Source organism: Dama dama, chromosome 5 (genome assembly GCF_033118175.1).
Source record: "Dama dama isolate Ldn47 chromosome 5, ASM3311817v1, whole genome shotgun sequence".
Lineage (NCBI taxonomy): Eukaryota > Metazoa > Chordata > Mammalia > Artiodactyla > Cervidae > Dama > Dama dama.
In genome coordinates this window covers 99,304,721-99,331,912 of record NC_083685.1, presented here as the reverse complement: position 1 = coordinate 99,331,912, position 27,192 = coordinate 99,304,721, and the positions used below count along the sequence as shown (strand labels likewise).

General features: G+C 40.5%; 1 protein-coding gene across 2 annotated transcripts; it reads left to right on the top strand.

Moving 5' to 3' along the window:
• On the top strand, positions 1–26,133 carry LOC133055986 (myosin-8). Of its 2 annotated transcripts, none has more exons than XM_061141077.1 (38): positions 1–210; positions 898–1,041; positions 1,127–1,283; positions 3,409–3,436; positions 3,536–3,644; positions 3,738–3,830; positions 3,961–4,024; positions 4,942–5,040; positions 5,132–5,235; positions 5,392–5,530; positions 6,629–6,747; positions 6,825–6,974; positions 8,314–8,484; positions 9,350–9,659; positions 9,760–9,827; positions 11,474–11,561; positions 11,648–11,765; positions 12,119–12,242; positions 12,340–12,476; positions 13,944–14,199; positions 15,679–15,921; positions 16,011–16,187; positions 16,265–16,410; positions 16,494–16,584; positions 16,671–17,060; positions 17,721–17,847; positions 18,177–18,295; positions 18,420–18,616; positions 19,746–19,929; positions 20,016–20,181; positions 20,269–20,393; positions 21,298–21,606; positions 22,240–22,443; positions 23,280–23,405; positions 23,489–23,659; positions 23,842–23,946; positions 24,483–24,578; positions 25,915–26,133. In XM_061141077.1, the coding sequence occupies exons 1-38, from the start codon at positions 1–3 to the stop codon at positions 26,062–26,064; spliced, it is 5,814 nt and encodes a 1,937-aa protein (XP_060997060.1). In that variant the 3' UTR covers positions 26,065–26,133. The 2 variants fall into 2 exon arrangements, with proteins under 2 accessions (XP_060997060.1, XP_060997059.1); XM_061141076.1 differs by having other exon boundaries at positions 9,350–9,668.
• The last annotated feature ends 1,059 nt before the right edge of the window (positions 26,134–27,192 follow it).

The window sequence follows — 27,192 nt, the reverse complement described above, 5'->3', positions numbered from 1 at the left end:
ATGAGTGCGAGCTCAGACGCTGAGATGGCTGTTTTTGGCGAAGCCGCTCCCTACCTTCGAAAATCAGAAAAGGAGCGGATTGAAGCCCAAAACAAGCCCTTTGATGCTAAAACATCAGTCTTTGTGGCAGAGCCCAAGGAATCCTATGTGAAGAGCATCATACAAAGCAAGGAAGGGGGGAAAGTAACTGTAAAGACAGAACGTGGAGCAGTAAGTAGAAACATAAGGAGAAAATCCTTCCCATTTTATTTCTCCATCTCCTCACTTAAAGTTGAAGGCTTCCTTGCTCACAATTTCCAAGTCTATTGCCAATCCAGACACTCTTCCAGTCCATTAACAGACATCAGATTTGGAAGGTAAAAGAAATTCTCACTTCTCCCTTTCCCAACCACCAAAAGAACTTTAAGCCACTAGTCAGCCTCTAGCTTTTCCCTTCAATTACTCACTTCCCAGTCTAAATCTCCAGTCTAAATATTGGGAGAAATAAAAACTAGCTTCTATCAAAAGAATTATTATCTACTTAGGTAAATAATGTATTAATCTTCCCATTACTTCCTCCCAAATTGAAGTTTCTTATAATAAATGTCAAGGAGAAATAAAAAATTAAACCCATTGAAGTAAAATGATACAAACTGATAAATAAACCTGGGACATGAAAATGTGGGAGGAAAGAAGTATATTTTAAAGAGTAGGATGTATTCTAGCTCATCACAGGAAACAGATTTTTTTTTTTTTACCATCAAACTCTAAGATGAATACATTTTTGTGCTTTTATTTAAAGGACACTGAATAATATAATGGAAAGTGCCCACAATCATAGTCTTATAACCAAAGCAGATACACATAAATCCTACCTCCAACCATTAATGCAAACTTGACTCTCACTTTACTTGCCAGACTCTCACTGTCAGAGAAGACCAAGTCTACCCCATGAACCCTCCCAAATATGACAAGATCGAGGACATGGCCATGATGACCCACCTGCACGAGCCTGGAGTGCTGTACAACCTCAAAGAGCGTTATGCAGCCTGGATGATCTACGTGAGCACCCTTCAACCTCTCTTGTTTTAATCTATCTCTCCAAGTAGAATCAAATCCCACATGTTGAGTGTTCTGATTTTCTCAGACCTACTCGGGCCTCTTCTGTGTCACCGTCAACCCCTACAAGTGGCTGCCGGTGTACAACCCCGAGGTGGTGGCAGCCTACAGGGGCAAAAAGCGCCAGGAGGCCCCGCCCCACATCTTCTCCATCTCTGACAACGCCTATCAGTTCATGCTGACTGGTGAGTGAGTGATACATCTATTTACAGAAATGTGGAAACAGAATCTTGAATGAACAAGTAGACTTTGGGCTTTGATTACAATAATACATTGCAGCCACACAGGGCTTCACTGTTTTCAAGAAACTTTCAGTGCTGTAACGCCACATAATCTTCCCCACAGCCACTCTACAGATGAGCAAAATGAAGCTAGTCACTGAGTTCACTGACCTGCCCAAGCTAACCCAGCTAGTAACTGGAAGCCTAGTTGAAACAATTAGCAGACCTCTATAAACATATATGTTGCTTTTCTATATTTTTTACTTTCTGATTTGGAGAGGAAAAAAGTTCAAATATATTTTTTAGAATATTCACATCCACAACAATCAAGGAAAATACTTACCAGCCATAGCTAGAAAGCATTGTGAATTCCTTTATCTTTAATAGATACAGCTAACACTGCCAGCATTTGAGATAGAACATGAGTAAAGAAAGAACTGTGATTTCCCTCCCAAAGATTTTGAAGCATTTTCCTACTAGAATGGGAGAAAATAGAAATCCATCTTTTTTTGAAAACATTTTTTAAAAATTTATATCAAAGTCTGTTGCTCCTGTCTTATCAAAACATAAACAAACAGCTTTGATACAAATTGCAGGCCCAAATATAGCATTAAAACCTTTTATCAGCATACACCAAATGTATTGCCTTTGGAAATATTCTAAATTCCTGAGTTTCCTGTTGTTCCATGAGATATTAGAAACTGGAGATTTTGTTCCATTTTGGTTTCTTTTATGTTTGTTTTGTTGCACTGTTTTTAAATTGTCTTTTAAAGGAGAAGAGAAAGGGATAAAATATGAATCTTGCATTACAAACTGGCCAGCAATTCTACAAGGATTTCATGCTAGTAAACTGTTCTTTGGTTGTCAACAGAACCTAGCTACCTTCCAGAAATTATCTAAATTCAGATTCATTGCAGAGGTTTTAACACACAGCAGTTGCATTTACACTGGTATGTATACCACCACCTCTACCAAGGTCCTCACTCCCCCAGGTTTGGGGGCTGCTCCAAATTCAAGATTACTTATCTCCAAACAGGGTTTTGATATAAAACCATGCAAAACTGTAGCATCTGACCAGGTTAGAGACTAAAACATTGTTTTCTTGGCTATGTTCCCACTAGCTGTGACATGATCGTTCATGATTTTTCTTCTATTGGAAAAAGAAATCAATCTGAATATGTTTCAAAATCTGTCTCTACTTCCCTAAACAGAGTTTTAAAGTTCTCTGAAGTCTATATGCACATCTAAATAGCATCCATCTTGTATCTATTTCTCTGAATAGGATTTTTTAGACTTGAGAATGCTCTATAATCTATCTGTACAGAATTAAAAATTTAACAAATCAGAAAATTGGTATAAATCCAACATATCAGTCATATAGAGTGACAGCTTTTGCATTACTTAGAAATGTGTATAAAAGAGAGAAATAAAAGGAAATGAACACCAACAGTTATTAATACAATTCCAGATCTCTTCCCTTTTTAGTATTACCAGCAGTCAAGTTAATATCAAGAACTGGGAGGAGGCCAGACAGCAGAAAAATATGTAAACCAGAAGTCAAGAAGACCAAAATATCTTAACAAGCAATGTAACTATCAGAAAAATTACTTATTCCTCCCTGGGTTCCTTTCTTTATCTGTTAAGTGAAACTTCAGAATTCTGATTCTTACTGAAATAGCTACAGATGAAAGTATGTGATGCCTAGAATTTTCTTTAAAATAACCAAGCTTGGGATGGGAATATAGATTATATAAAATTGGCCATATAGTAACTATTGAAACACTGTATACATAGGTACATAGGAGCTTTTAACAGTATTGTCTCTACTTTTGTATAGGTTTGAAATTTCCCATGAGTTTTTAAATTAATAAAATACCAGAAGAAACAGATGATTCTTTGCCTCTCATTTTCACAAATTTTACTCCAAGAGGCAAGTACTGTCTGGGAGCTACACACAAAGCCAAAATCACAGGCAATATCTTCAAAATGTTAAAAAGAATAAACTGTATTTAATCTGAACAGAGTCAATAATCTTCATAGTGAATGTGCACTATTTTTAAAAACAATGGTCTTGATTTCTCTTTCACAGATCGTGAGAACCAGTCCATCCTGATCACGTATGTGATTTTTCCTTCTTCTTTGATTGGTGGTGATTGTCTTAGACGCTGACAATGTGAGCTGTAGTTCTGATCTCTTCTCTGGTTTTTATTTGACAGCGGAGAATCTGGGGCAGGAAAGACTGTGAACACGAAGCGTGTCATCCAGTACTTTGCAACAATTGCAGTCACTGGGGAGAAGAAGAAGGAGGAACCTGGCAAAATGCAGGTGGGTCTGATGGGCATGTTGAGAATCATGATGGGCAGGGCGCTCAGGAAGCTCTGGACTTCCTTGTGTTTCTCCTCTTGTGTTTCTCTGCAGGGGACTCTGGAGGATCAGATCATCAGTGCCAATCCCCTGCTGGAGGCCTTTGGCAACGCCAAGACCGTGAGGAATGACAATTCCTCTCGCTTTGTGAGTCTCTGGGTCACAGAAGGGTTTCCTCAGGCCTTAAATGCCCACAAAGGCATGTCTCAGTCATTACTTCAGTCTCTTCTTACTCATGTGCTATTTTGTATGTAACATGGTCTTTTTCACTTGCAAGGGTAAATTCATCAGGATCCACTTCGGGACCACAGGGAAACTGGCTTCTGCTGATATTGAAACATGTGAGTAACACAAGTATTGAAACTCAAACAGATAAACCAGGGATGTCATTTGCAGGGATATTTTCAACACGTGGTGAGCACTGAGCCTGCCGCCAGTGCTGCTCGTGAGCTAATGCCATAATTCTCCACAATCTCTGTGTGCTCTGCTTGCCTCAGTTTCAGACTGATGGCTCTGTAGCACATTCTGGAATTCCAGTCTCAGAAGCAACTATGGCATTTTTTCCAGGACAGACAATAGGACTATTCATGGGTTCCTATATGTTATCTACAGGTTTACAATACATTTCTGTGATTTGCTCTTTTTTTTTTTTTTTTGCACAAGGATTCACATTTATTGGTTCAAATCAAGTATCTAACATTTGCTAAACATGTATTTCACGCTAACTGGTCACATTTCCACAGGTAGTCAAATTCTCAGAAAAGGGCCCATCCCTTGGCAGATGGAGGGTGAGAGGTAGCAGAGAGCCAGGGTAGCAGAGTCTGTCAACTATCACTTGATCATGCAGGACTGATGGAGCCAGCTTGACAGGCATTCTGTGATTTGCTCTTGATCTGAGCTTTGGCAGATGTTTCCAAGGTAATCCCTCACCAAAGAATCTAAGGTGAACTGAGGAAGGAGGGGATATTAAAGATCAATTATAAGACAAAGGTCACAAGTCATCCATATGAAAAGTTGATTTGTTACTCGAGCATGCATACTTCACTCTTTGCTTTTAAATGGTGAGAACCTTGAGTAATTGCCATATGTATTTGGAATTCTTACATACAGTACCAACAGGATCAGTCATTAAGCTGAACTCTCAATGAAGCCTATTGTAATACCCCCAATTTTAGCCAAAGACATTGTGGTTCATTTAATATCTCAGGAGCATTGATTTTTTTTTTCTAATTTGATGTCTATTTCCCCCTCTTTCCAGATCTTCTAGAAAAGTCTAGAGTTACTTTCCAGTTGAAGGCAGAAAGAAGCTACCATATTTTTTATCAGATCACTTCCAATAAGAAGCCAGATCTGATTGGTAAGAATGAACCTAAATTCACAGACAAAAGTTAATATTTTTGTTAACAACTTTCAATGTGAAACATACACCCTGAACTCTATGTACCTAGAAATGCTCCTGATCACCACCAACCCATATGATTACGCCTTTGTCAGTCAAGGGGAGATCACAGTCCCTAGCATTGATGATCAAGAAGAGCTGATGGCCACTGATGTAAGACATACACTCACTTTTAAAAAATCTATTATGCATGGGAATGATAATAGCAGCCATACTGTAAGTGTGGTTACCTTGGAATATAGTGTCAATTCACCAAAATATGTTAATATCTTCTGCCCTGACCTTTGTCTCGTCATTTCTTCTTGACAGAGCGCCATAGACATCCTGGGCTTTACTTCTGAGGAGAAAGTGTCCATCTACAAGCTCACAGGGGCAGTAATGCATTATGGGAACATGAAATTCAAGCAAAAGCAGCGTGAGGAGCAAGCAGAGCCAGATGGCACTGAAGGTACCAAATGAACCCCCAACTGGGTTTAAGACAGAAAATATGACAAGAAAAAATAAAAAGCTCTTCTAAACTCACATCTCCTTTGCAACTGAATTTCTGAAGGGCATACACACCTTACACATATTGCACTCTGTCCTCACCCCCCTTCCTCTTAGCATCTCCATGTCTCCATCATTTCTACACACATCAAACAGTTAAAATGAACCCTAACAGCCGCTTATAAGTATGTGTTTAAAAAGCACAACCTGGGGCCAGATCAGAGAGAGAATAAGACAGAACCATATGTTTACTTTGCCTTAGAAATGACAAGAAGGTATACAAGATAACTTGCATATCACTGTGTTTCAATACCAACTAGGTAAACCGAGCAAGGGGATCCAATGTCTGCCCAAACACAGAACTGGGTGTGGAGGATATCCCTAGACATCTGTGCACGTGTGTGTGTGTGTGTGTTGTCTACATGTAAACCCACAGACAATCTAGGCATCAAGTAAGAGAAAAAGAAACTGAGAAAGAAAAGTCATATACTCTACAGAAGGAATACAGAAATTACAGAAACCACCATGGAAGCTACAGTTATCTGCTCCTTTGAACCCTTTCCTGACCATCCCAGTTTGACATTCTCTCTCCCTCATTTACATCATAGTCACTGGCAACATTTCAGAAGGGGACGAGGTAGGAATCATGCACTGAAATTTAGTTCCCTCATTTTCAGATAAAGAAACTGGTCAATGATGGTAAGTTGGGAAGAGCAAAATTGAGATAAGGTGTATTCATGTCACCTTTCAATCATACCTAAGAGCAGGGACTCTGGCTTTTGTCTTACATAAAGTATTTCCATATACATTGGACTTATGTTTGATGTTGCTAAATGACTCCAAAGCTGCTTGCAACAAATCACCAAAGGCCAGCGTAACTGATTGATCATTTATTAGCCAATACATGCTCTAATGTACAGAAAGCCTTGCCTGACCTTCTATAGAATTATTTTAAGTTTTTTATTGAAATCATAATGAAAATGGATTGGAGGAAAATGGAAAGACTATCTTAAAGAAACATCTGCCATTAAACAACACTTTTTGAATTGTGTCTCTGCAGTGGCTGACAAGGCTGCCTACCTCCAGAGTCTGAACTCTGCTGACCTGCTCAAAGCCCTCTGCTACCCCAGGGTCAAGGTCGGCAATGAGTATGTCACCAAAGGCCAGACTGTGCAGCAGGTAAGGGCACAACCTGAATGAGTCACACACTTTCCAGGCCTTTAATAGTGCCAACAAACATTACTTTGTCCATGAAGGTGTACAATGCAGTGGGTGCTCTGGCCAAAGCCGTCTATGAGAAGATGTTCCTGTGGATGGTCACCCGCATCAACCAGCAGCTAGACACCAAGCAGCCCAGGCAGTACTTCATCGGGGTCTTGGACATTGCTGGCTTTGAGATCTTTGATGTGAGTTATCTTCAGATTAATAAAAAGTGGGAGAAAGACAATCTGGGTTTTGATATATTGGGTATTCCCCAGTGGATCAGTGATAAAGAATTCACCTGAAATGCAGGAGATGTGGGTTCAATCCATGGGTCAGGAAGATCCCCTGGAGGAGGGCATGGCAACCCACTCCAGTATTCTTGATTGGAAAATCCCATGCACAGAGGAGCCTGGCGGGTTATGGTCCATGAGGTCACAAAGAGCTGGACATGAGTGAAGTAACTGAGCAGCAGCAGCATGCTGGGTATTCATTTACATTTTTAATGTCTTACATTGCTTTCTCCAACATGGTACCTGGGACAAAATATCTAGGAGGTAACAGGATAACAGTAGTAGTAATAATGGCCAAACTTTATCGAGAAGTCTATATTTCTGGCACTCTACTAAGTACTTCAAATTGTTACCTCATTTAATCTTCACAATAACCCAAGAAGGAGTAACTAACATACTTCTAATTAAATGTGGAGGAACAGATGCAAAAAAATCAGCACACCTGCCAAAGATTCTCCAGCCACATAAGGCAAAGCCAAGATAGGAACCTGGATCTGCAGTGTTTGGTCCATACACAAGGTTCCTTCCTTCCCATGGAGGAAAAAGGAGCTCAAAGGAGAAGCACAGTGACAGTCTTTCCTCTTCCAGGTTCATCTGACACCCACCATTTCCCCTCTGGGTCATTAGCTTCATCATCTATAAAAATGAAGGTGTCTATAAAGTAATGAAGATTACTATAAAGACTTAATCAGATCTTCAATGCTAGACCACACGAGGTCCCTACTTTCACAGATCTGACAATGAGAATTTACCAAATATTTGATATGAAGAGAAATTAACCTATTAATTTCACTTTGTACATCAACTAAAGGTCTTAAGAAAAGCTTTCCTTAATAAAGTGACAGCCAAAGTGAAAATGTGAACTTCATCTTGAATTAGAGAGTGGGGGTGGTAAAAAGGTGAGGCTTCGCAATAAATTACTTTCACCCTTAAATTGAACCATTACTCACTGGATTGTACTTTTGTTGTACTTTCAATGCACATTATTGCCCAGGCAATCTTAGAAGGGGAAGGAGGTTGATTCTACCAGAACTCTTGCTGTGTGGCTGACAGCTTTAAACAATGCCCAGAAATCACAAAAAGGGTTCATGTCAAAAATGATCCTTTCTTTCCTGGGATTTCTGAATAAACAATAATTAGTTCGAATTTTATTTCATTACTGTATTCCACATATTTTCAATAAAAGATTTTTCAGTAGTGAATTCTACCACTTTAAAAATCCATTTAATGTTGGAAATTTGCTTTTGTGCAGTTCAACAGCCTGGAGCAGCTGTGCATCAACTTCACCAACGAGAAACTGCAACAGTTTTTCAACCACCACATGTTTGTGCTGGAGCAGGAGGAGTACAAGAAGGAAGGCATCGAGTGGGAGTTCATCGACTTTGGGATGGACCTGGCCGCCTGCATCGAGCTCATCGAGAAGGTCTGTTTGACTTCTGAAGGAAATCTGAACTGTAAGATAACTTTCCCAAGTGTCTTAAGCCACTTCAGAAAGTATTACAGTAACCTTAAATAGACTGATATCAGAACAAGTTAGAGAATTACTTTAGAAATTACTTCCTCTTTTCAGCTTTTACATAAGGACCAGAGAGTTTAGTTTCATTTTGTCCTGAGCAGTTTTGTTCTAACACTGACTCAAATCCAATTTGAAAGCAGCTTCTCTATTGAGATGGTCTACTTCACCAGAGAAACTACCTCATTTGTTTTAAATCTCCATTATGATCCAAGACATCAGCAATAGAAATAACTATTTTCTAAGTCAAAATTAATGCAGAGGTAACATAGCTAGAGCTTATATGAAAGATAATCTGTTTGGAAGTCAAGAAGTCAAATTGCTTATGCTTGTTCATAATCTATCTTTAAGGAGATTAAGTACACAAACTGTCCTATATACAGTTTGGGTTATTTATACTATTGCATATAAAATAAACATCATTCTAAGTCACTAAGTCCTTTTCCTAGGAAAATAAAACTTTGACAATACATTAATTCACCAAGTAGGTGAGTTAATGTGATAAATACAGATATTTTAATGTCACTCCACATGCTGTGCTGACATCTGGAGTTTGTAGCTAGCTATTCTTTTACTTGAAAATAATGCTATGGATCGAATGTGAGAAGGAATGGTGGAAAGTCATTCTAGTGATAACAAAAGGACTGTGAGCTTGATCCTGGTTTACTTTATAAGTATATTTAATTAAGAGTGCTCATAATTTCAATCAAATGACAGCCACTATACTTTTTGAGACAAGATAGACTGGCACCAACATCTGCTTTTCTGAATTCAGCCACTGGGCATCTTCTCCATCCTGGAAGAGGAGTGCATGTTCCCCAAGGCCACAGACACCTCCTTCAAGAACAAGCTGTATGACCAGCACCTGGGCAAGTCTGCCAACTTCCAGAAGCCCAAGGTGGTCAAGGGCAGAGCCGAGGCCCACTTCTCCCTGATCCACTATGCGGGCACCGTGGACTACAACATTGCCGGCTGGCTGGACAAGAACAAGGACCCCCTGAACGATACAGTGGTTGGGCTGTACCAGAAGTCCTCAATGAAGACTCTGGCCAGTCTCTTTTCCACATATGCTAGTGCTGAAGCTGGTACTTTCTGTGCCCCTAATTTAACCTATCCCCACAGAAAGTTCACATACCATTCCAGCCTCTAGGATACGTTCATTAATGGGTTTTCTTTTTATCTTAGACAGTGGTGCAAAGAAAGGTGCTAAGAAGAAGGGCTCTTCTTTCCAGACTGTGTCAGCCCTTTTCAGGGTAAAGTACAAATTTAATTCAAAAAATCTATTCAGGCTCTATGGCTTATCATAATTATAGGATTTAGAATAAATTAGGAGGGAATGGAATGTTAATAGGAATTACTTCAAATATTTCCTCTTGTTCAGGGTACAGCAAAAGCAATACTTCTGTAGGGCCAAATGTTTTACCCATTACTCCTTATTATGCTCATCTCATGTATTCAGGAATTCCACAAATGCCTTTAGAAGTTTCCCGGTTCTATAATAAGGCTGATTTTTGAGGAAGCACAGCTGAACTTCAAAGGTCTCCCTGCGGAAAGCTGTATCTTTATTCCACTAATATTGCCCTTTGAGAATGTTCCTGAGTTCCTCTTTGAGAATAAACCTGAGACACATCCTTTAGGACATCCTTCCACCAAAATGCATCTTTGTCTTTTGAGGTGGATTTAATTTTTTGTGATAGCTGAAAATTACCTAAAGCCAAACCTAGTGATTTAGATGGATGATTAAGATAGAAAAATACCTGTTAAGAATTAAATAACAGTAATAACAACATTACCTCAAATAATGTGATTCTCTTGGATGGCTTAAAAACTGGCTCATCTAAAAGGGGACATATGGAGCATCTGATCTAATGGCTGCTTTCTATATATTATATATATATATATATATATTAATATATATATATATTAAATCCTGATCTAATGGTCAGGATTTCTATAAATTTCTATAGCTAAGTCTTATTCCTTTTAAAACTAAAAAGCAAATACAACATATAACCTAAACTAGAAAATGGCCGTGTTCTTTTCTCACTACCAATTTGCACTATCTCACCAAGCACACTCTTACACATATTTTCAGGATTAGAAACTCACATTACTTATTTTATATTCTAATAGTTAACTGAGATATAAAAAATAAAACAACTCTGCCTTCTCAAAGAATACACCTAAGAAATACTGAAAAATATCTACATGCTGGTTTTCTACAGTTGAGTAAATCACCACTGTCTATCATAATCAGTTATTCTGTTTCTGGAATAACTGCTCCATATACTTCAGACTGTGGATCATCCTCAGGTATCCTAGATCCACCTACAGAAGGTCATATAGTCTCATGGTTTTAGACTCTTCAAAAAACCCAAAAGGTTACAGGTCCCAGGGAATAATAAACTCAAGAAAGGAATGTCAAGCATTGGGACAGTGACTGACATAGGTTACCACTGTAAGCTAGTACTGTGAAAATTATTAGCACTGAGAGAGGCAAAAGAGACCTTAGAGGTAATCTCAACCACTCTCAGATGAGACCCAGAGAGACAAAAGGGATTTTAAGCAGCTCGTTAGTGACAAGGCAAGACGGTAGTCTTTTATTTTCTGATTCTCGCTCAAGAACACGTCATGTGCCTCAATGTTACTTGAATTGGCAATTTGTTTACAGGAAAGATCCTAGGTGTTATAAATGAATACCACAGAGAACTATATTTCTCCCTAGCACTCTGGCCTTTCAGTTATTTGGCAGGCTACAACTCTTGAGACCCTTAAAACACAGAGCAACTGAAGCCCCATAGACTTAATAGTTAAGAGAGTGCCTAGGTTCATTTAATCGCCAAAAAAAGCAACCTGAAATAGAACTTTCTCATCAAGTCCCTTCTCCCTGGTTTTCTAGGAAAATTTAAATAAACTGATGACCAATCTGAGGAGCACACACCCCCACTTCGTACGGTGTATCATTCCCAATGAAACCAAAACTCCTGGTAAGATCTAAGAGCATGAAATAATCAAACAGACGCAAGTGTGACAGTTGAACTGCCCAGCAGTATGCACTCTGATCTCTTTCTAGGGGCCATGGAGCATGAGCTGGTCCTGCACCAGCTGAGGTGTAATGGGGTGCTGGAGGGCATTCGCATCTGCAGGAAGGGCTTCCCCAGCAGAATCCTCTATGGGGACTTTAAACAAAGGCCAGTCACTCTTTGTTGTATTTCACTAAATGCTGTGCTTGTTGAATCATTTTTACTGTTGTCGTCTGTTCATTGCGTTCTATGTACGCTGTTTAGTGGATATTATGAAGTAAGTCAAATAATATAGTCTTGTGGTGGTAGAACAGAATACAGGCTAGAGAAGGTGGCATTTCTTACAAATAGGAAGGAAGCACGCATTAGCTTGTAGAAAAATCATATTGGATTTACCAATATGGACAACTGGATTTTCTATTTCGCTTTCTCTCTTTTTACTGATGTTTCTTTTTGGTGTCATTTGATTTTCATATATGTTCACACCTTCCTAATCATTCATTCTTTCTTCAATGGAACAGATACAAAGTTTTAAATGCAAGTGCTATTCCAGATGGACAGTTCATTGACAGCAAGAAGGCTTCTGAGAAACTTCTTGCCTCCATTGATATTGATCACACCCAGTACAAGTTTGGACACACAAAGGTACAGCCACTATTTACTTACAGCTGATCCAAGCACCATCTGCCGTGTCTGTCTCTCCTGTAGTCTGTGGATGATATGTGACTTTCCCTCTCCCCAGGTTTTCTTCAAAGCTGGCCTGCTGGGTCTTCTGGAAGAAATGAGAGATGAGAAATTGGCCCAGATTATAACAAGAACTCAAGCTGTCTGTAGGGGATTCCTAATGAGGGTAGAATATCAGAAAATGCTGCAAAGGAGGTAACAACCATACAGAGTATCTGGACTGTAAGGTCCCCCAGGGACTTTATTACATCAGTCTTGCTCATTCATTAACTCTTCCAATTTTCAGTTCACATGCACTTCTCACCCAGTTCAGAACCTACTCCTACAACACATCATACTTTGCCCAAGCCCTCACATTTGGACTCCCATCAAAACTCTCTCCTCCCTCATTTTCTCCCTTCTAGTCCTCTCACACACAACTGCAGGAATCATGTGCAGTAAGCACCATTCTCATCAAGCCATATCTCAGTAGCAGTTCCCCATGGTCTCCCCTGTCAAATCCAAGTTGCCTCTGTGTCTGTCAAGGCCCTTTCTATTCCCCACCTCATCTCTCTCTCCAACTGCAATGTCTTTTCCAGCAAGCCTAAACAGTTTGCTTGTCGCTTATGCACAAGCCCTCTCCTCTTGGCCTAATTTATTCATTCACTAGCTCACAACTTCCACTTCCTCTTCCCCTAATTAACTTTATCCAACTCCACTGACCTAGCACTACTGTGTTCCTTGTCCTTACACACACGTTTTGCATTCAGTCTGCTCATGCACACTTATTTATTTCTGTATTATAAGTTTTTCCAAGTCTTTCCATGTGTCAACATTATGGTTTATGCCTTCTTGGTTATGGTTCTTATAAATTGGACCTGTAGAAATAGAATTTCCATTTTAACAAGCTTGAAGAGGCAAACACACTGTTCAAAGACAATCAAATTTTGCCAGTCTACTGCTACAGTATGCAGAAGGGATATCTTTTTATTACTATTTTTAAAATGTTATTTAAATAAAACAAATTTTGGAGCTCAATACATGCTAAATGCCCTGTAGACATTAACAATCCAGTTGAGCAGGTAAGGATGAGGCATTTGAAAGGATTTGAGAAAAGCCAGTATATCAAGTGAAAAAGCTAACAAAAGCAGTTCACAGAGCAGATAATTCAGGGGTGATTAAATAAGAGGAAAGGCTTCATGGAATGCATGATAAATCATAAGCTCAATGTAGGTGGAGCAATTCAAAAGCAGCCATGCCCTTTCACATTTCTCATCAGTGTGCCCACAGCCAAGCTGCATGATCAGCTTACAGCTGCCATGCCCACTCCCAAATCACTAACATTGTGATTTCTCAGATGTTCTTAAAACGGTGCATGTTGCTCATATATCCAAAGTATCCCTCCTCTAAAGTTAGCTTCTTTGCTAGTGTGACAGGGTCTTGGGAACACAGAATTGTTAAGTATGAGCAGCGCACATTAGCCAAGTGGTCATACTGAGGACCACTCTAAGTGGGAGTGGGTGGGAGTGTGTGTTTATGTCCCCTGCATATAAAATATACAGAATTTGGCATATCATTTATATGTGGGGTGGTCATTTAAAGGGGAGTTTATATGTTAAAAAAAATAACAACAATGTTGTCTCTAATGGATCAACCTACACAGATCCTTTCCTGTCATTTCAGGGAAGCCCTTTTCTGCATCCAGTATAATGTACGAGCCTTCATGAATGTCAAGCACTGGCCTTGGATGAAACTCTTTTTCAAGATCAAGCCCCTCCTCAAGAGTGCAGAGACAGAGAAGGAGATGGCCACAATGAAGGAAGAGTTTCAGAAAACCAAGGATGAACTGGCCAAATCAGAGGCCAAAAGGAAGGAACTGGAGGAAAAAATGGTGACTCTCTTGAAAGAGAAAAATGACCTACAGCTTCAGGTTCAATCTGTGAGTACCCCTGTGCTGAATGCACCATGTCATTGACTTCAATTGCACCATTTTCTTGACTTCACAAACACTTTGGATTTACAAATGGCCTTTCCTTGAAAAAGAATATTTCCAATTGCTTTTTTCAGTATTTCACTTAACTTTCAACATTCCTATGAAGAAGGCACCAACTACTTCCAAATTGCAAATGGGAAATTGAAAAATTTATTTAACAATGTCACAAATTTAACAGCCATGAAGGAAGCAGTTTAAAGGCAAGCCCTCAAATCTCAGTCATCAGTCATTTTTCTGAGAAAATGACTGCTTTAACTGCTTCAACCCAGCCTTAAATGTGGAGCCCTATTTTCTGAATACACATGTATAAGATTGCATTTAAACTCAGAAAAGACAGTCATTCTTATTTCTCTCTGTATCTCTTTTTCCCAACCCCCAGGATTTAGCCCAACAAACTGACTTGCAGTTATTTGAACTGAACTACCAGGGTAAAAGGCAGAGCTAGTGAACCCTGTGTTTCTTCCTTTGATACAGATCCTGAGTTCTTAAGGTCTCTCCTCTGTTTATTGATTCAAGAAGAAGCTGAAATCAAAGTGGGACAGGCTTGGCATCAACACTCTGGCCAATTACAATCTCCCATTTCCTTAGTCCAAGTCAAGCAAGCCCAACAATGTCATGAAGAAATCCATAAAAAGGATAGCTTTCTTAAAAGTTTTAAGCTATTTTCAACTTTTCCTATTGATAAATTAACTTATATGAGAGTTACATTTTCCTTAAACCACAGTATCACAGCCTCTTCATCTTAACTTCTCTTCATAGGTATTATCATATTTACTGAGTGTATCACTTAAAAGCAAAGGAACCCTGAAAAGTCCCCATTATCATTCACTCAAGCATTTTAAAATTCCTTCTGAGACTAATTCTTAAAGTGGAAAAGGAAACCTTTGACAATTATAGAACTGTTATGGCCTATCAGGGAGGTTTTGACTGTATAAAAATGTTTCGTGGAAATATATTCATAGGCATAAAGATTATGTTCTTTTTCTTTTTTAAATTCAATCTAGTAACTAGGGAATGACCAAAGCCAAAATGAACCAATTTGACTAAGTCGAAATCTTTGAATATTATAGCTGAAATGCTCTTAACAATCATCTATTCCAACCCTCTTAATTACATGAGATAACTGAGTATAAGAGGAATAAGGCAAATTTGAGACAAGAACTCAGGCTTTGGTCCTCCCACTCTTCTATACACTACTTTTTAAAACAGTCAATTGCTTCAATTCAGCCATTTTTCAGACTAATTTGTTTCTAAATCTATAGTCCCAGATCTAATTGGCTACATTTCTCCAAACAATGGAATAATGTTCAATTAACTTATACTGAAAAATTCATTAGCATTCAGTAAACACTTCTATTTCATGCAAAGAACAAGTTCAAAATAAGTAACAAATTCTCTAATTAGTTCAACGGAATCTCCCCTTAGGAAGCTGATGCCTTGGCTGATGCAGAGGAAAGGTGTGAGCAACTGATTAAGAACAAAATCCAGCTGGAGGCCAAGATCAAGGAGGTGACTGAGAGAGCCGAGGATGAGGAAGAGATGAATGCTGAGCTGACGGCCAAGAAGAGGAAACTGGAGGACGAATGTTCGGAACTGAAGAAAGACATAGATGACCTTGAGCTGACACTGGCCAAGGTTGAGAAGGAAAAACATGCCACAGAGAACAAGGTATGAATCATATTGCCCTATACCATGCAGAGACTGCCATCCATCTAAGCTGCTCCACTGCATAGGTCACTTCTCTTTTACTCTTCTAGGTTAAAAACCTCACAGAAGAGATGGCCGGCCTGGATGAAGTCATAGCTAAGCTGACCAAGGAGAAGAAGGCCCTCCAGGAGGCCCATCAGCAGACCCTGGATGACCTGCAGGCAGAAGAGGACAAAGTCAACACCCTGAACAAAGCGAAAGCCAAGCTAGAGCAGCAAGTGGATGATGTAAGTGTGTTTTTAATATCCATTTGGAAGTTTTTTAAATTTCCTTTAATTTTTAATGAAATTTACTTTCACATTAGCTTGAAGGGTCTCTGGAACAAGAAAAGAAACTTCGAATGGATCTAGAAAGAGCCAAGAGGAAACTGGAGGGTGACCTGAAATTGGCCCAAGAATCCATAGTAGATATAGAAAACGACAAACAGCAACTTGATGAGAAACTTAAAAAGTAGGAACTCCCGAAAAAAATTCTATGCGACACCATCTTTCAATTCATAGGAGTACTAATATGTCTTGTTCTTCTGTCTAAAGGAAAGAATTTGAAATCAGCAATCTGCTAAGCAAAATTGAAGATGAGCAGGCAGTAGAAATTCAACTACAGAAGAAGATCAAAGAGTTGCAGGTGAGTCATCTCACCTCCGTTGGTTTCTTCGCCCAAAAAACCTGAAATTGAGATGAGATCACGTTAATGTGCTGTGTCACCTCCAGGCCCGCATCGAGGAGCTGGAGGAGGAGATCGAGGCCGAGCGCGCCTCCCGCGCCAAAGCAGAGAAGCAGCGCTCAGACCTCTCCCGGGAACTGGAGGAGATCAGCGAGCGGCTGGAAGAAGCCGGCGGGGCCACTTCCGCCCAGATTGAGATGAACAAGAAGCGCGAGGCCGAGTTCCAGAAGATGCGCCGGGACCTGGAGGAGGCCACGCTGCAGCACGAGGCCACGGCGGCCGCTCTTCGCAAGAAGCACGCGGACAGTGTGGCCGAGCTGGGGGAGCAGATTGACAACCTGCAGAGGGTCAAGCAGAAGCTGGAGAAGGAGAAGAGCGAGATGAAGATGGAGATCGACGACCTCAGCAGTAACGCAGAGACCGTTGCCAAAGCCAAGGTACCTAATACTGCCTTCATTTTTATTTTCCCAAAACTATCTTGAAATGAGGGTGATTATTAATGATAATGAGTAAGAACCCTCACTGTTCTCTGGCATTAAACATTGTTTATGGCACTGATCTAAAATTTTCTATTCTGATACGTTCCATTCTGTTTTTTAAAATGCTGGATATGCTGCCCTGGTGGCTCAGTGGTAAAGAATCCACCTGCCAATGCAAGAGATGCGGGTTTGATCCCTGGGTCAGGAAGATCTCCTGGAGAAGGAAATGGCAACCCACTCCAGTATTCTTGCCTGGAAAGTCCAATGGACAGAGGAGCCTGGCGGGCTACCGTCTATGCGGTCATAAAAGAGTCAGCCACAACTGAGCAACTAAAGCAACAAATGATTAAGATTGTTTCACAACCTTCTTTAAGTGTCAGCATCAAGTACCACTGGGCTAAATGAATAAGCTCCAACAATGACCACTTCAGGGACATCATGCACCCATCATGCTTGAAAACTAAAATGTTCCATAGAGTTGGCCATAAGTTTCTACTCACACTCGACATACCTTTATGTCGACATAGCTTCACTCTAAAAAATATTTTAAGAATCAAGTATTAATTTTATTTTTTACTGCATTCAGTATCTCATCTTTCATGGCTACGTGTCCTGTAGGGAAACCTTGAAAAGATGTGCCGCACTCTAGAAGATCAAGTGAGTGAACTTAAGACAAAAGAGGAGGAGCAGCAGCGGCTGATCAACGACCTGACAGCTCAGAGAGCGCGTCTGCAGACGGAAGCCGGTAGAGATTTCCCTCAGTCCCACAACTATGTCCTAGACAAAAGCAATTCTGGGGCTTCTGAATTAATAGCAATACTCCCATATTACAGGGGGGTAAACAAACTACCAGAATTTGCCAACAATGTCAGGGAAAAAAAAGCAAGAAATAATCAGAAGACTAGTTTATTTGTTATACTCCAATAGCAATGCTGCTTTTTAATCTCTACTTCTAGCCAATTCTGTAACAATATTTAAAGTATATATCTGTCAATTATATGTATAATATATATACCAACCTTTAGGCTTGTTTTTTATGCCATTAGTAAATTCCTTTACTTCTATAATTCTTAGGTGAATATTCCCGACAACTGGATGAGAAAGATGCTTTGGTCTCTCAGCTTTCAAGGACCAAGCAAGCATCTACTCAGCAGATTGAGGAACTGAAACGTCAGCTAGAGGAAGAAACTAAAGTAAGTTTCACCAAAGATCTTGGCTAATCAAATCTAAACATGTTCAGTGAGGTTCTACTTTAAGTGCATAAATTAAATATCACTGAAGAAATGAATTCAAGTCAGTGAACTCATATTTCCACAGGCCAAGAACGCCCTGGCCCACGCCCTGCAGTCCTCCCGCCACGACTGTGACCTGCTGCGGGAACAGTATGAGGAGGAACAGGAGGGCAAGGCCGAGCTGCAGAGGGCGCTGTCCAAGGCCAACAGCGAGGTGGCCCAGTGGAGGACCAAGTACGAGACGGACGCCATCCAGCGCACGGAGGAGCTGGAGGAGGCCAAGTGTGTACTGTGAACTCTGCAAGAGGAAAATGACTGGTTTCCTAGCTGAGCAACTCCCAGAAAGATCTGTGATGATGATAATAACATAACAACAGCACAGGCTAACATTTACTGAGTGTATACCATGTCTCCAATACTAACATATATTACATAATAACATTTAAATGCTTTCATAGCAATATTACATCACATTGTTGTCTGTGTCCCTATTTTACAGATGAGGAAATTGAGACTGTGAGAGTTAATCAACTATCACAAAAGCATATGATTAATAAATAGTACAGCTGGGATCAGAATCAGACATTCTGATGCCAGAGACCACCTTCTTAAGTACTGAGGCACAAAGACAGATCTCTTAAAACTCACAATGAGGGCCACCCAAACTGTGCATAATGTCCAGGGTTAGTCTGAATAAAGTAAAGCCTTAGTCTGTGTACAGACTAAAGGAGACCTTCAGTAAATCTACAGAATCAGGGATAAGGGTTTTTGCATACGTTAGGCATGTGTATTTGGCACACAATTGGGAATAAAGCAAGAATGTAGACAATTCAGAAGTGGGAGGAGGGGTAAAACCCTGCCTTTACTTAGACTGCATGAATTGTCCTGATTTATTCATTTCTTTTCCTGGTGAGACTCTGCAAATATACATGATTAAAAGAAACTGGCTATTTTTCTAGGAAAAAAAGTACATAAAATAAAATGGAAAGTCTGAGAAAGCAAAAGAATATGCCCAGTGTATCTGTGCCCAACAGTTAGTCTCAAATCCTTTTTGGAATGAGGTGAGATATACATCAATCAATAGTATCACCCTGGCTAATCATTCTCCCTACCACACTCAATCAGAAGCCTGCAAGTCCTCAAACCCTGTGCCGTGAGATACATACAACATCAGCTCCAACAATGGCCTCTAAGAATTCAAAAACAAAACACTTGAGTTCAAGTGTTCACCACTTTGGACCTTTTCATAGTTTATCCATCTAGAAAGCAGTTCTGGCTACCACAGTTTTGAAAGCCATGCTACTTGACGTCTATTTCATAATTCAGAATTAGGATTATGAAAGGGGACTGAGAGCTTAGCACTTGCCCCTGTTCCTGACCTCTCCCCTTAACTGCTTGGCTAACTTCTCAGGAAGAAGCTGGCCCAGCGTCTGCAGGAAGCTGAGGAACACGTAGAAGCGGTGAATGCCAAATGTGCCTCCCTTGAGAAGACCAAGCAGCGGCTCCAGAATGAGGTTGAGGACCTCATGCTCGACGTGGAGAGGTCCAATGCTGCCTGCGCGGCTCTCGATAAGAAGCAGAGGAACTTTGACAAGGTGGCTCAGCCTATACAAACTCCACCCGTGTTTTATTAATATTTAGTCTCCCTTTCTCCATCAACTGACAATTTACTGCTTTTCAGGTCCTATCAGAATGGAAACAGAAGTATGAGGAAACTCAGGCTGAGCTTGAGGCCTCCCAGAAGGAGTCCCGCTCTCTTAGCACTGAGCTGTTCAAAGTCAAGAATGCCTATGAGGAGTCCCTGGACCAACTTGAAACCCTAAAGAGAGAAAACAAGAACTTGCAGCGTGAGTGCACTTGAAATTCTCTATCCGATGTGGCCTTGGCAGGACCTCTCCATCTTCTGACCCCTTCTCCCTTCTGTTCACCCACAGAGGAGATTTCTGACCTCACTGAGCAGATTGCTGAGGGAGGGAAGCAAATCCATGAACTGGAAAAAATAAAGAAGCAAGTGGAACAAGAGAAATGTGAGATCCAGGCTGCTTTAGAGGAAGCAGAGGTACATATTATGATGTTGGGCAATGGTACTATGAAAGGGATCTATTATTACAGAGCTGGTGAAAATTTGAACTCATATAACATTGATGAAGAGCAATTTGATGACAGTTATCAAAAGTCTTAAAAATGGAATACTATGACCTGTCAGTTCTATTTCTAAGAATCTATCCCCTAAGACTATCCTAAATGGAGGCAAAGTTTCAACACAAGATATTCAATCCAAAAATAAAGTGATGCAAGCTATGGAACATCCATGTGATGAAATTTTCTACAGCCTTTAAATGTAATTAATACAGGGAAATATTTATGGTAGAGGATAATTTTTAAAGCAAGACATATATCTGCATATGCAATTTTATCATGTGTAAATTGACATGGGTTTGGGTGGACTCTGGGAGTTGGTGATGAACAGGGAGACCTGGCGTGCTATGGTTCATGGGGTCGCAAAGAGTTGGACACAACTGAGTGACTGAACCAAACTGAAATATGTATATATACAGGAAAAAAAAACTAGAAGAAAATGCACCACATTAAAATTGTGCTTCTGAGTGGAGGCACAATAGGAAGGTTTTCTCTGTTTTTATAAATTACACCCACATGATGCAGTGAGCATATATTTTATAATCAGAAATACACACATATATATATATATGTTTTAAAATTGAGAATTTCTACAATAGGAATTAGTATAGCACTTTATACTTTACAAAGCACCCTTATTACAGAGCTTCCCTCTAAAATCCACGACTAAATAAACAGAAGGATGATTTACCTAGCAGAGTCCTAGAGCTGTTGTATTGTACTTTGTAAAATTAGACAAACTGATATTAGTAAGGGTTTGGCTCACAACGGAATATCCTCCAAATAGCCATTTTCCATTATTAATTGATCATTGTTTTGTTAAGGCATCTCTTGAACATGAAGAGGGAAAGATCCTGCGTATCCAGCTGGAGTTGAACCAGGTCAAGTCTGAAGTGGACAGGAAAATTGCTGAAAAAGATGAGGAAATCGAACAGCTGAAGAGGAACCACATTAGAGTTGTGGAGACCATGCAGAGCACGTTGGATGCTGAGATCAGGAGCAGGAATGATGCCCTGAGAGTCAAGAAGAAGATGGAGGGAGATCTCAATGAAATGGAGATCCAGCTGAACCATGCCAATCGCTTGGCTGCAGAGAGCTTAAGGAACTACAGGAACACCCAAGGAATCCTGAAGGTAGGTGGGTCCACTGTACAGCCCAGATGAGTGAGGGATGTGACCTGTCTCCCATTCATCACAACAGCTTGTTAAACCATCCATTTTTTTCCCTTTAACAAATTAATAGCAATTCATAGTATGAGGGAGCTAAATTAAGTACACATAGAATATATTTTTAAAGAAATATTATGTAAAAAAGAAAAAAACCAAGAAGCCCAGAGATATGAGAGAAATTAGAAGAGTTTGGCACCAATAGGCCTGGGGTTGAGTCTTAGTTTTGTCACTTACTAACTGCCTGATTTTAGGCAAGTTGTTATTTAACCTTTCAGAACTTCTGTTTCTTCCACAAAATAAGAATGAAACTACCACCTCGTAGGGTTACTTTTGAGGATCAAGTGAGAAAAGAGATGTCAAGTGATGGGTAGAGCATATAGAAAATGTGCCATAAATGACCCTAGCATGTGAAAAATAACCAGTTGATGGCATAACACACAACAAGAACCCCTAGCTGGTGACATCACCATTTTCCTGCTCATTCAAATGACAGGCCTGTCATTTCCTGTTCCTGGTACCAGCCCATTCTTCCAGTTCATCTCCTGGGATGTTCACACCTTCCTTAGAGTGTCTAAGGCCTTTTTATTAACCTAACAGGATACCCAGCTCCACCTGGATGATGCTCTCCGTGGCCAGGAGGACCTGAAGGAGCAGCTGGCGATCGTGGAGCGCAGAGCCAACCTGCTGCAGGCCGAGATCGAGGAGCTGCGGGCCACGCTGGAGCAGACGGAGAGGAGCAGGAAGATCGCAGAGCAGGAGCTCCTGGATGCCAGTGAGCGCGTCCAGCTCCTGCACACCCAGGTGACACCCTCATATCAAACAAATACTTTTACTGTGATGCTGCTGCTTCCGTTTGGTCACTAAGCCATGTCCAACTCTTTGTGACCCCATGGACTGTAGCCTACCAGGTTCCTCCATCCATGGGATTTTCCAGGCAAGAGTACTGGAGTGGGTTGCCATTGCCTTCTCCGATCCACTGACTACACAATCTGAAAATGCTCCATTTAATGTTTCTCATCAGAAGCACATCAGCATTCAGCACTGTGGTGCTTACAGTCCCTTTGCCTTGCACAACATTTAGCATCTCTGACCTGCCCGGGCATTAAATACCCTAGTCATTTTGACAACCAAAAATATCCACCCCTAAAAGTTTCTAAATACCCACTGAGGTGGTATTACTTCCCTTAGAGAACCACCAGGCAAAATTTTAAGAAAATGTTTTCAGAAGTACTCTTCTGAATTACTATTCAATATTCCCAAAGGGAGCAAAACATTCAAGTTAACAGAAAATAGTTTCCTTCTAATAGAAGAACTCTCAGTGCCAGGCTCTCACAAAAAGAAGCAATTCTTTTCAAACGTTTCAAGGATAGAATACTAGTGATGTCTGTTTGACATAGAATTGAAAGAGCAATTAATTAATATAGGCATTTTTGAACCTCACACATCCTCACACACAAATCAGATGGGCAATCAGGGAGACAGGGCAAAGGTTGCAAAGGATTAACATTTTGCATGGAACAAATACTTAGTTTAGTGAAATCTTGCTATTAGGTCCCGTGCTTGAGCCAACAAGTAAGATTAATAAAATCCCAAGTGTTCAAACTACTAGTCTTATAAATTTCCACTACTTTTAACAGAACACCAGCCTGATCAACACAAAGAAGAAACTGGAGAATGATGTTTCACAACTCCAGAGTGAAGTGGAAGAAGTAATTCAAGAATCACGCAATGCAGAAGACAAAGCCAAGAAGGCCATCACTGATGTGAGTAAATGAGCATTTGTTTAATGATGCTGTGTGTTACCTGCTATTACCAGGACTATTGTATTGATTTATTTACTAATTAGGCGGCCATGATGGCCGAGGAGCTAAAGAAGGAGCAGGACACCAGTGCCCACCTGGAGCGGATGAAGAAGAACCTGGAGCAGACGGTGAAGGACCTGCAGCACCGCCTGGATGAGGCTGAGCAGCTGGCCCTGAAGGGCGGGAAGAAGCAGATCCAGAAGCTGGAGGCCAGGGTGGGTCTCTCAATCTCTGAATCTGGGAAGGGAAAAAGTCACTCCCCAACCCTTCTCTCTTCTTGTATACTGATTCCAGTCCTTACCCTGGGGCTGAGGACATCCACCCAGTATCATCGGTAGGTCATGAGTCAATTAATATCCCCCAAGACTGACTATATAAGTATCTTTCTTGATTGTAGGTACGTGAACTTGAAGGAGAGGTTGAAAGTGAGCAGAAACGTAACGCTGAGGCTATTAAAGGTTTACGGAAACATGAGAGAAGAGTAAAGGAGCTCACCTACCAGGTAAGGGGAATAGTTTTCTAGAATATCCAGAGTTCCTGCCCAAGGAAAACCTACTGACTGCATGACACTCAAAAATAGCTACACATTAGCTTGATATATATATATATATATATATAAAAGGGACAAATCACACAATCACCTATCACAGGCACTCTCCTAAGCCACAAAAATCAGGAATACATTTAAAAATAGCATAAGTGAGGAAAGAATATAGGTTTCAAGGCCAGGTCAACTGGTATTGGCCTCTCTTACCTTTTAAACTCTGATAGGTTACCGAACACTAATCACCTGTAAATTCTACTCACCAGAGCAGGGAGGTAAGGATTAAAGAATTGTATAACTCTCTAACATAGTGCCCGTGCATAGTAGACACTTATCAAGAGTGGCTACTGTTAATACTATGAAGGAAGCCTCAGAGTCAACCACATTTACCCCAGGCCCACCTGCCATCATATCAAAGTGATTTATGTCACCACCTATAGTATGTTTATTTTATTGGATTGAATGCAGACCATTTTTTTTTTTTAAACTTCCAGACTGAGGAAGACCGCAAGAATGTACTCAGGTTGCAGGACCTGGTAGATAAATTACAAGCGAAGGTGAAATCATACAAGAGACAAGCTGAGGAGGCTGTAAGTATCTTTAAGCCCTTGAGGGAAGAATAAAACTTCTCTGGGAACAGAAAATGTATTAAGAGAATGCGTTAATTAGAAAGAGACACTGATGTAAAAAACAGACTTTTGGACTCTGTGGGAGAAGAAGAGGGTGGGATGATTTGAGAGAATAGCATTGAAACATGTATATAATCATATGTGAAATAGATTGCCAGTCCAGGTTCGATGCATGAGACAGGGTGCTCAGGGCTGGTGCACTGGGATGACCCTGAGGGATGGGATGGGATGGGGAGGGAGGTGGGAGGGGAGTTCAGGATGGGGAACACATGTACACCCATGGCTGATTCATGTGAATGTATGGCAAAAACCACCACAATATTGTAAAGTAATTAGTCTCCAATTAAAATAAATTAATTAATTTAAAAAAAAAAACCAGGATTATGACCAAAAAAAAAGAGAGAGACAAGTAAGAATATATCATTCTTAAGAGATGATATAAATTTTAATTTACTCCCAAATACGATTTCAAGAGGAGATATTTTTATTATTAAGCAGTTTGTAGGGGTTGGGGGAAAAAAAGAAAATTCCAAATAACCCACCTTACTTGATAGCTGCAAAGAATCTCCAGTAGAAAATCTAACACCATGATAAATATTCCTCTCCCTCTAGAAATGGGCAAAATCAAGTATTCCCAAAAGCCAAATAGAAATCTTTTACCCCAACTGACTCCTTTACTCACTAACCAGTGTCATCAGCAGAGGCTTATCCCTGCACACTTGCTATAGCAAATTGGGCTGTGTTGGAAGGTTCTCCCGCTTCATCTTTCCTGGTTGTTCCCCATTCTTCCAGACACAACATAGTAGATAGGAGATAAGAAAAGTGAACACAAAAGGGAGTGACAGAATGGAAGTAAGTCCAACCAATGGAGGGCATTACTTTCTTCCTAGCCCAATTTTTCTCCCATCTCTGTATGCCAGAGTCAAAACATATGGCAAAAAAAAAAAAAAATTAAGTGGCATTTTCCCAAAGTTATAGTTTGATCTTACATTTACTTTCTAACCTCTGTGACCATAGACAGGTCTCTTCCCCTTTTCCACACAACCCATACATGGTAAACTGATTTCACATATACATGGGTTGGGTGTAATGAGCCTGTCTCTTCCATTTCAAAACCGTTCCTTCTTTCATTCTTTAGAGTAAAAAAAGTAATTGAAGCTACAGGTTCGGTCTGGATTTGAAGTCAAATATGACAAACAGACCGTAAGAAAGAAGTATCTGAGTTGAGGAAATAATCCTGTTTCATGACAAGTGCAGTAAGAACCACAAAGTCTAATTCTCACAACTTCATTCTTAGGAGGAACAATCCAACACTAATCTCGCCAAACTCCGCAAGCTCCAACACGAGCTGGAGGAGGCCGAGGAACGGGCTGACATTGCCGAGTCTCAGGTCAACAAGCTGCGGGTGAAGAGCCGGGAGATTCACACAAAAGTCAGTGCGGAGTGAACACACCTGCCTGCTGCTGCCAAGGACCTAAAGAAATGCACAAAATGTGCTACTTTGGGTCACTTGCTTTGTGACGTTTATTCTCTTAATGTTGAATAAATAAAAACCATAGTGAACTAATACATTGAACCAGACTGTCATTTTTTTTTATTTCCAGAATTACTTATTCTCAAACACAGTTCTCACCTAGCTGTTATCTTTTAAACAGTATATATGGCTTTGCAGAACATTCAGTGTTTGTACCTTTCTCACCACCCAGCATCCCCTTTCCCATCTCCACCTCCACCACACGCACGCACACACACACACACACACACACACACACATTTATCTTTTGCAGGACTTGATTCTATTAAATCTCTCAAGATTGTTACAAATTGCTATGTAAAACACTCCCTGAGGCTACCCCTTCAGACAAGACCCAATCGTGCACCCACTCCACACATCTACTGTGTGCGGGGCACTGCTCCCAGTTCTATGGTAACTGCCATGAACAGAGCATAGTTCTCGCCCTCTAGGAGAGAACTCCTTATATTCTATAGGGAGAAAAAGGCAGTGAACAAACAGGAAGCTACGTAATGTGTCAGAGAAGTGATGATGAGAAATAAAAAAAATAAGAGGGAGGCAGTCAGTGTTTTGTAAAGAGGAGTTGAGGAAGGCCTCTTTAATGAGAACATATTTGAGCAGAGACCTAAGGGAACCAGGAGTATTCCAGGCAGAGGAACAGAAGAATATGCGAAGGTACGAAGCAGAGGCAGTTTGGCGGGTCCCTGGGACAGGAAGGTGGCCAGCAGGGCTAGAGGAGAACCAGCAAGACGGGTACCGCATAAGAGAGGAAATCTGGGAGCCCAGAGATCACGCAGGGCCTGAGGGCCCCCCGAGGACGTGTGTCTTTACTCAGAGTGAGATGGGAAATTTTTGGAGGGTTTTGAGCGGAGGAGTGATATTAACATGCCTGTGAAAGAATCGCTCTGACTGCTGTGTTGAGAGTAGACTGAAGCGGGAAGAGCTGGAAACTGGGGAGACTAGTTAGGAGTCCACCGCAAAATAAAACATTGAAAACTGACAGTGGCTCAGACTAGAAAGATAGCACCAGGAGATGATGTGAAGCACATGGATTCTAGAGGT

Coding starts and splice junctions, on each gene's coding strand:
- LOC133055986 (XM_061141076.1), top strand. CDS start 1: ATGAGTGCGAGCTCAGACGCTGAGATGGCTGTTTTTGGCGAAGCCGCT. Junction 4,025..4,941: donor TTCTGCTGATATTGAAACAT/GTGAGTAACACA, acceptor CCCTCTTTCCAG/ATCTTCTAGAAAAGTCTAGA. Junction 19,930..20,015: donor AGCAGAGGAACTTTGACAAG/GTGGCTCAGCCT, acceptor ACTGCTTTTCAG/GTCCTATCAGAATGGAAACA.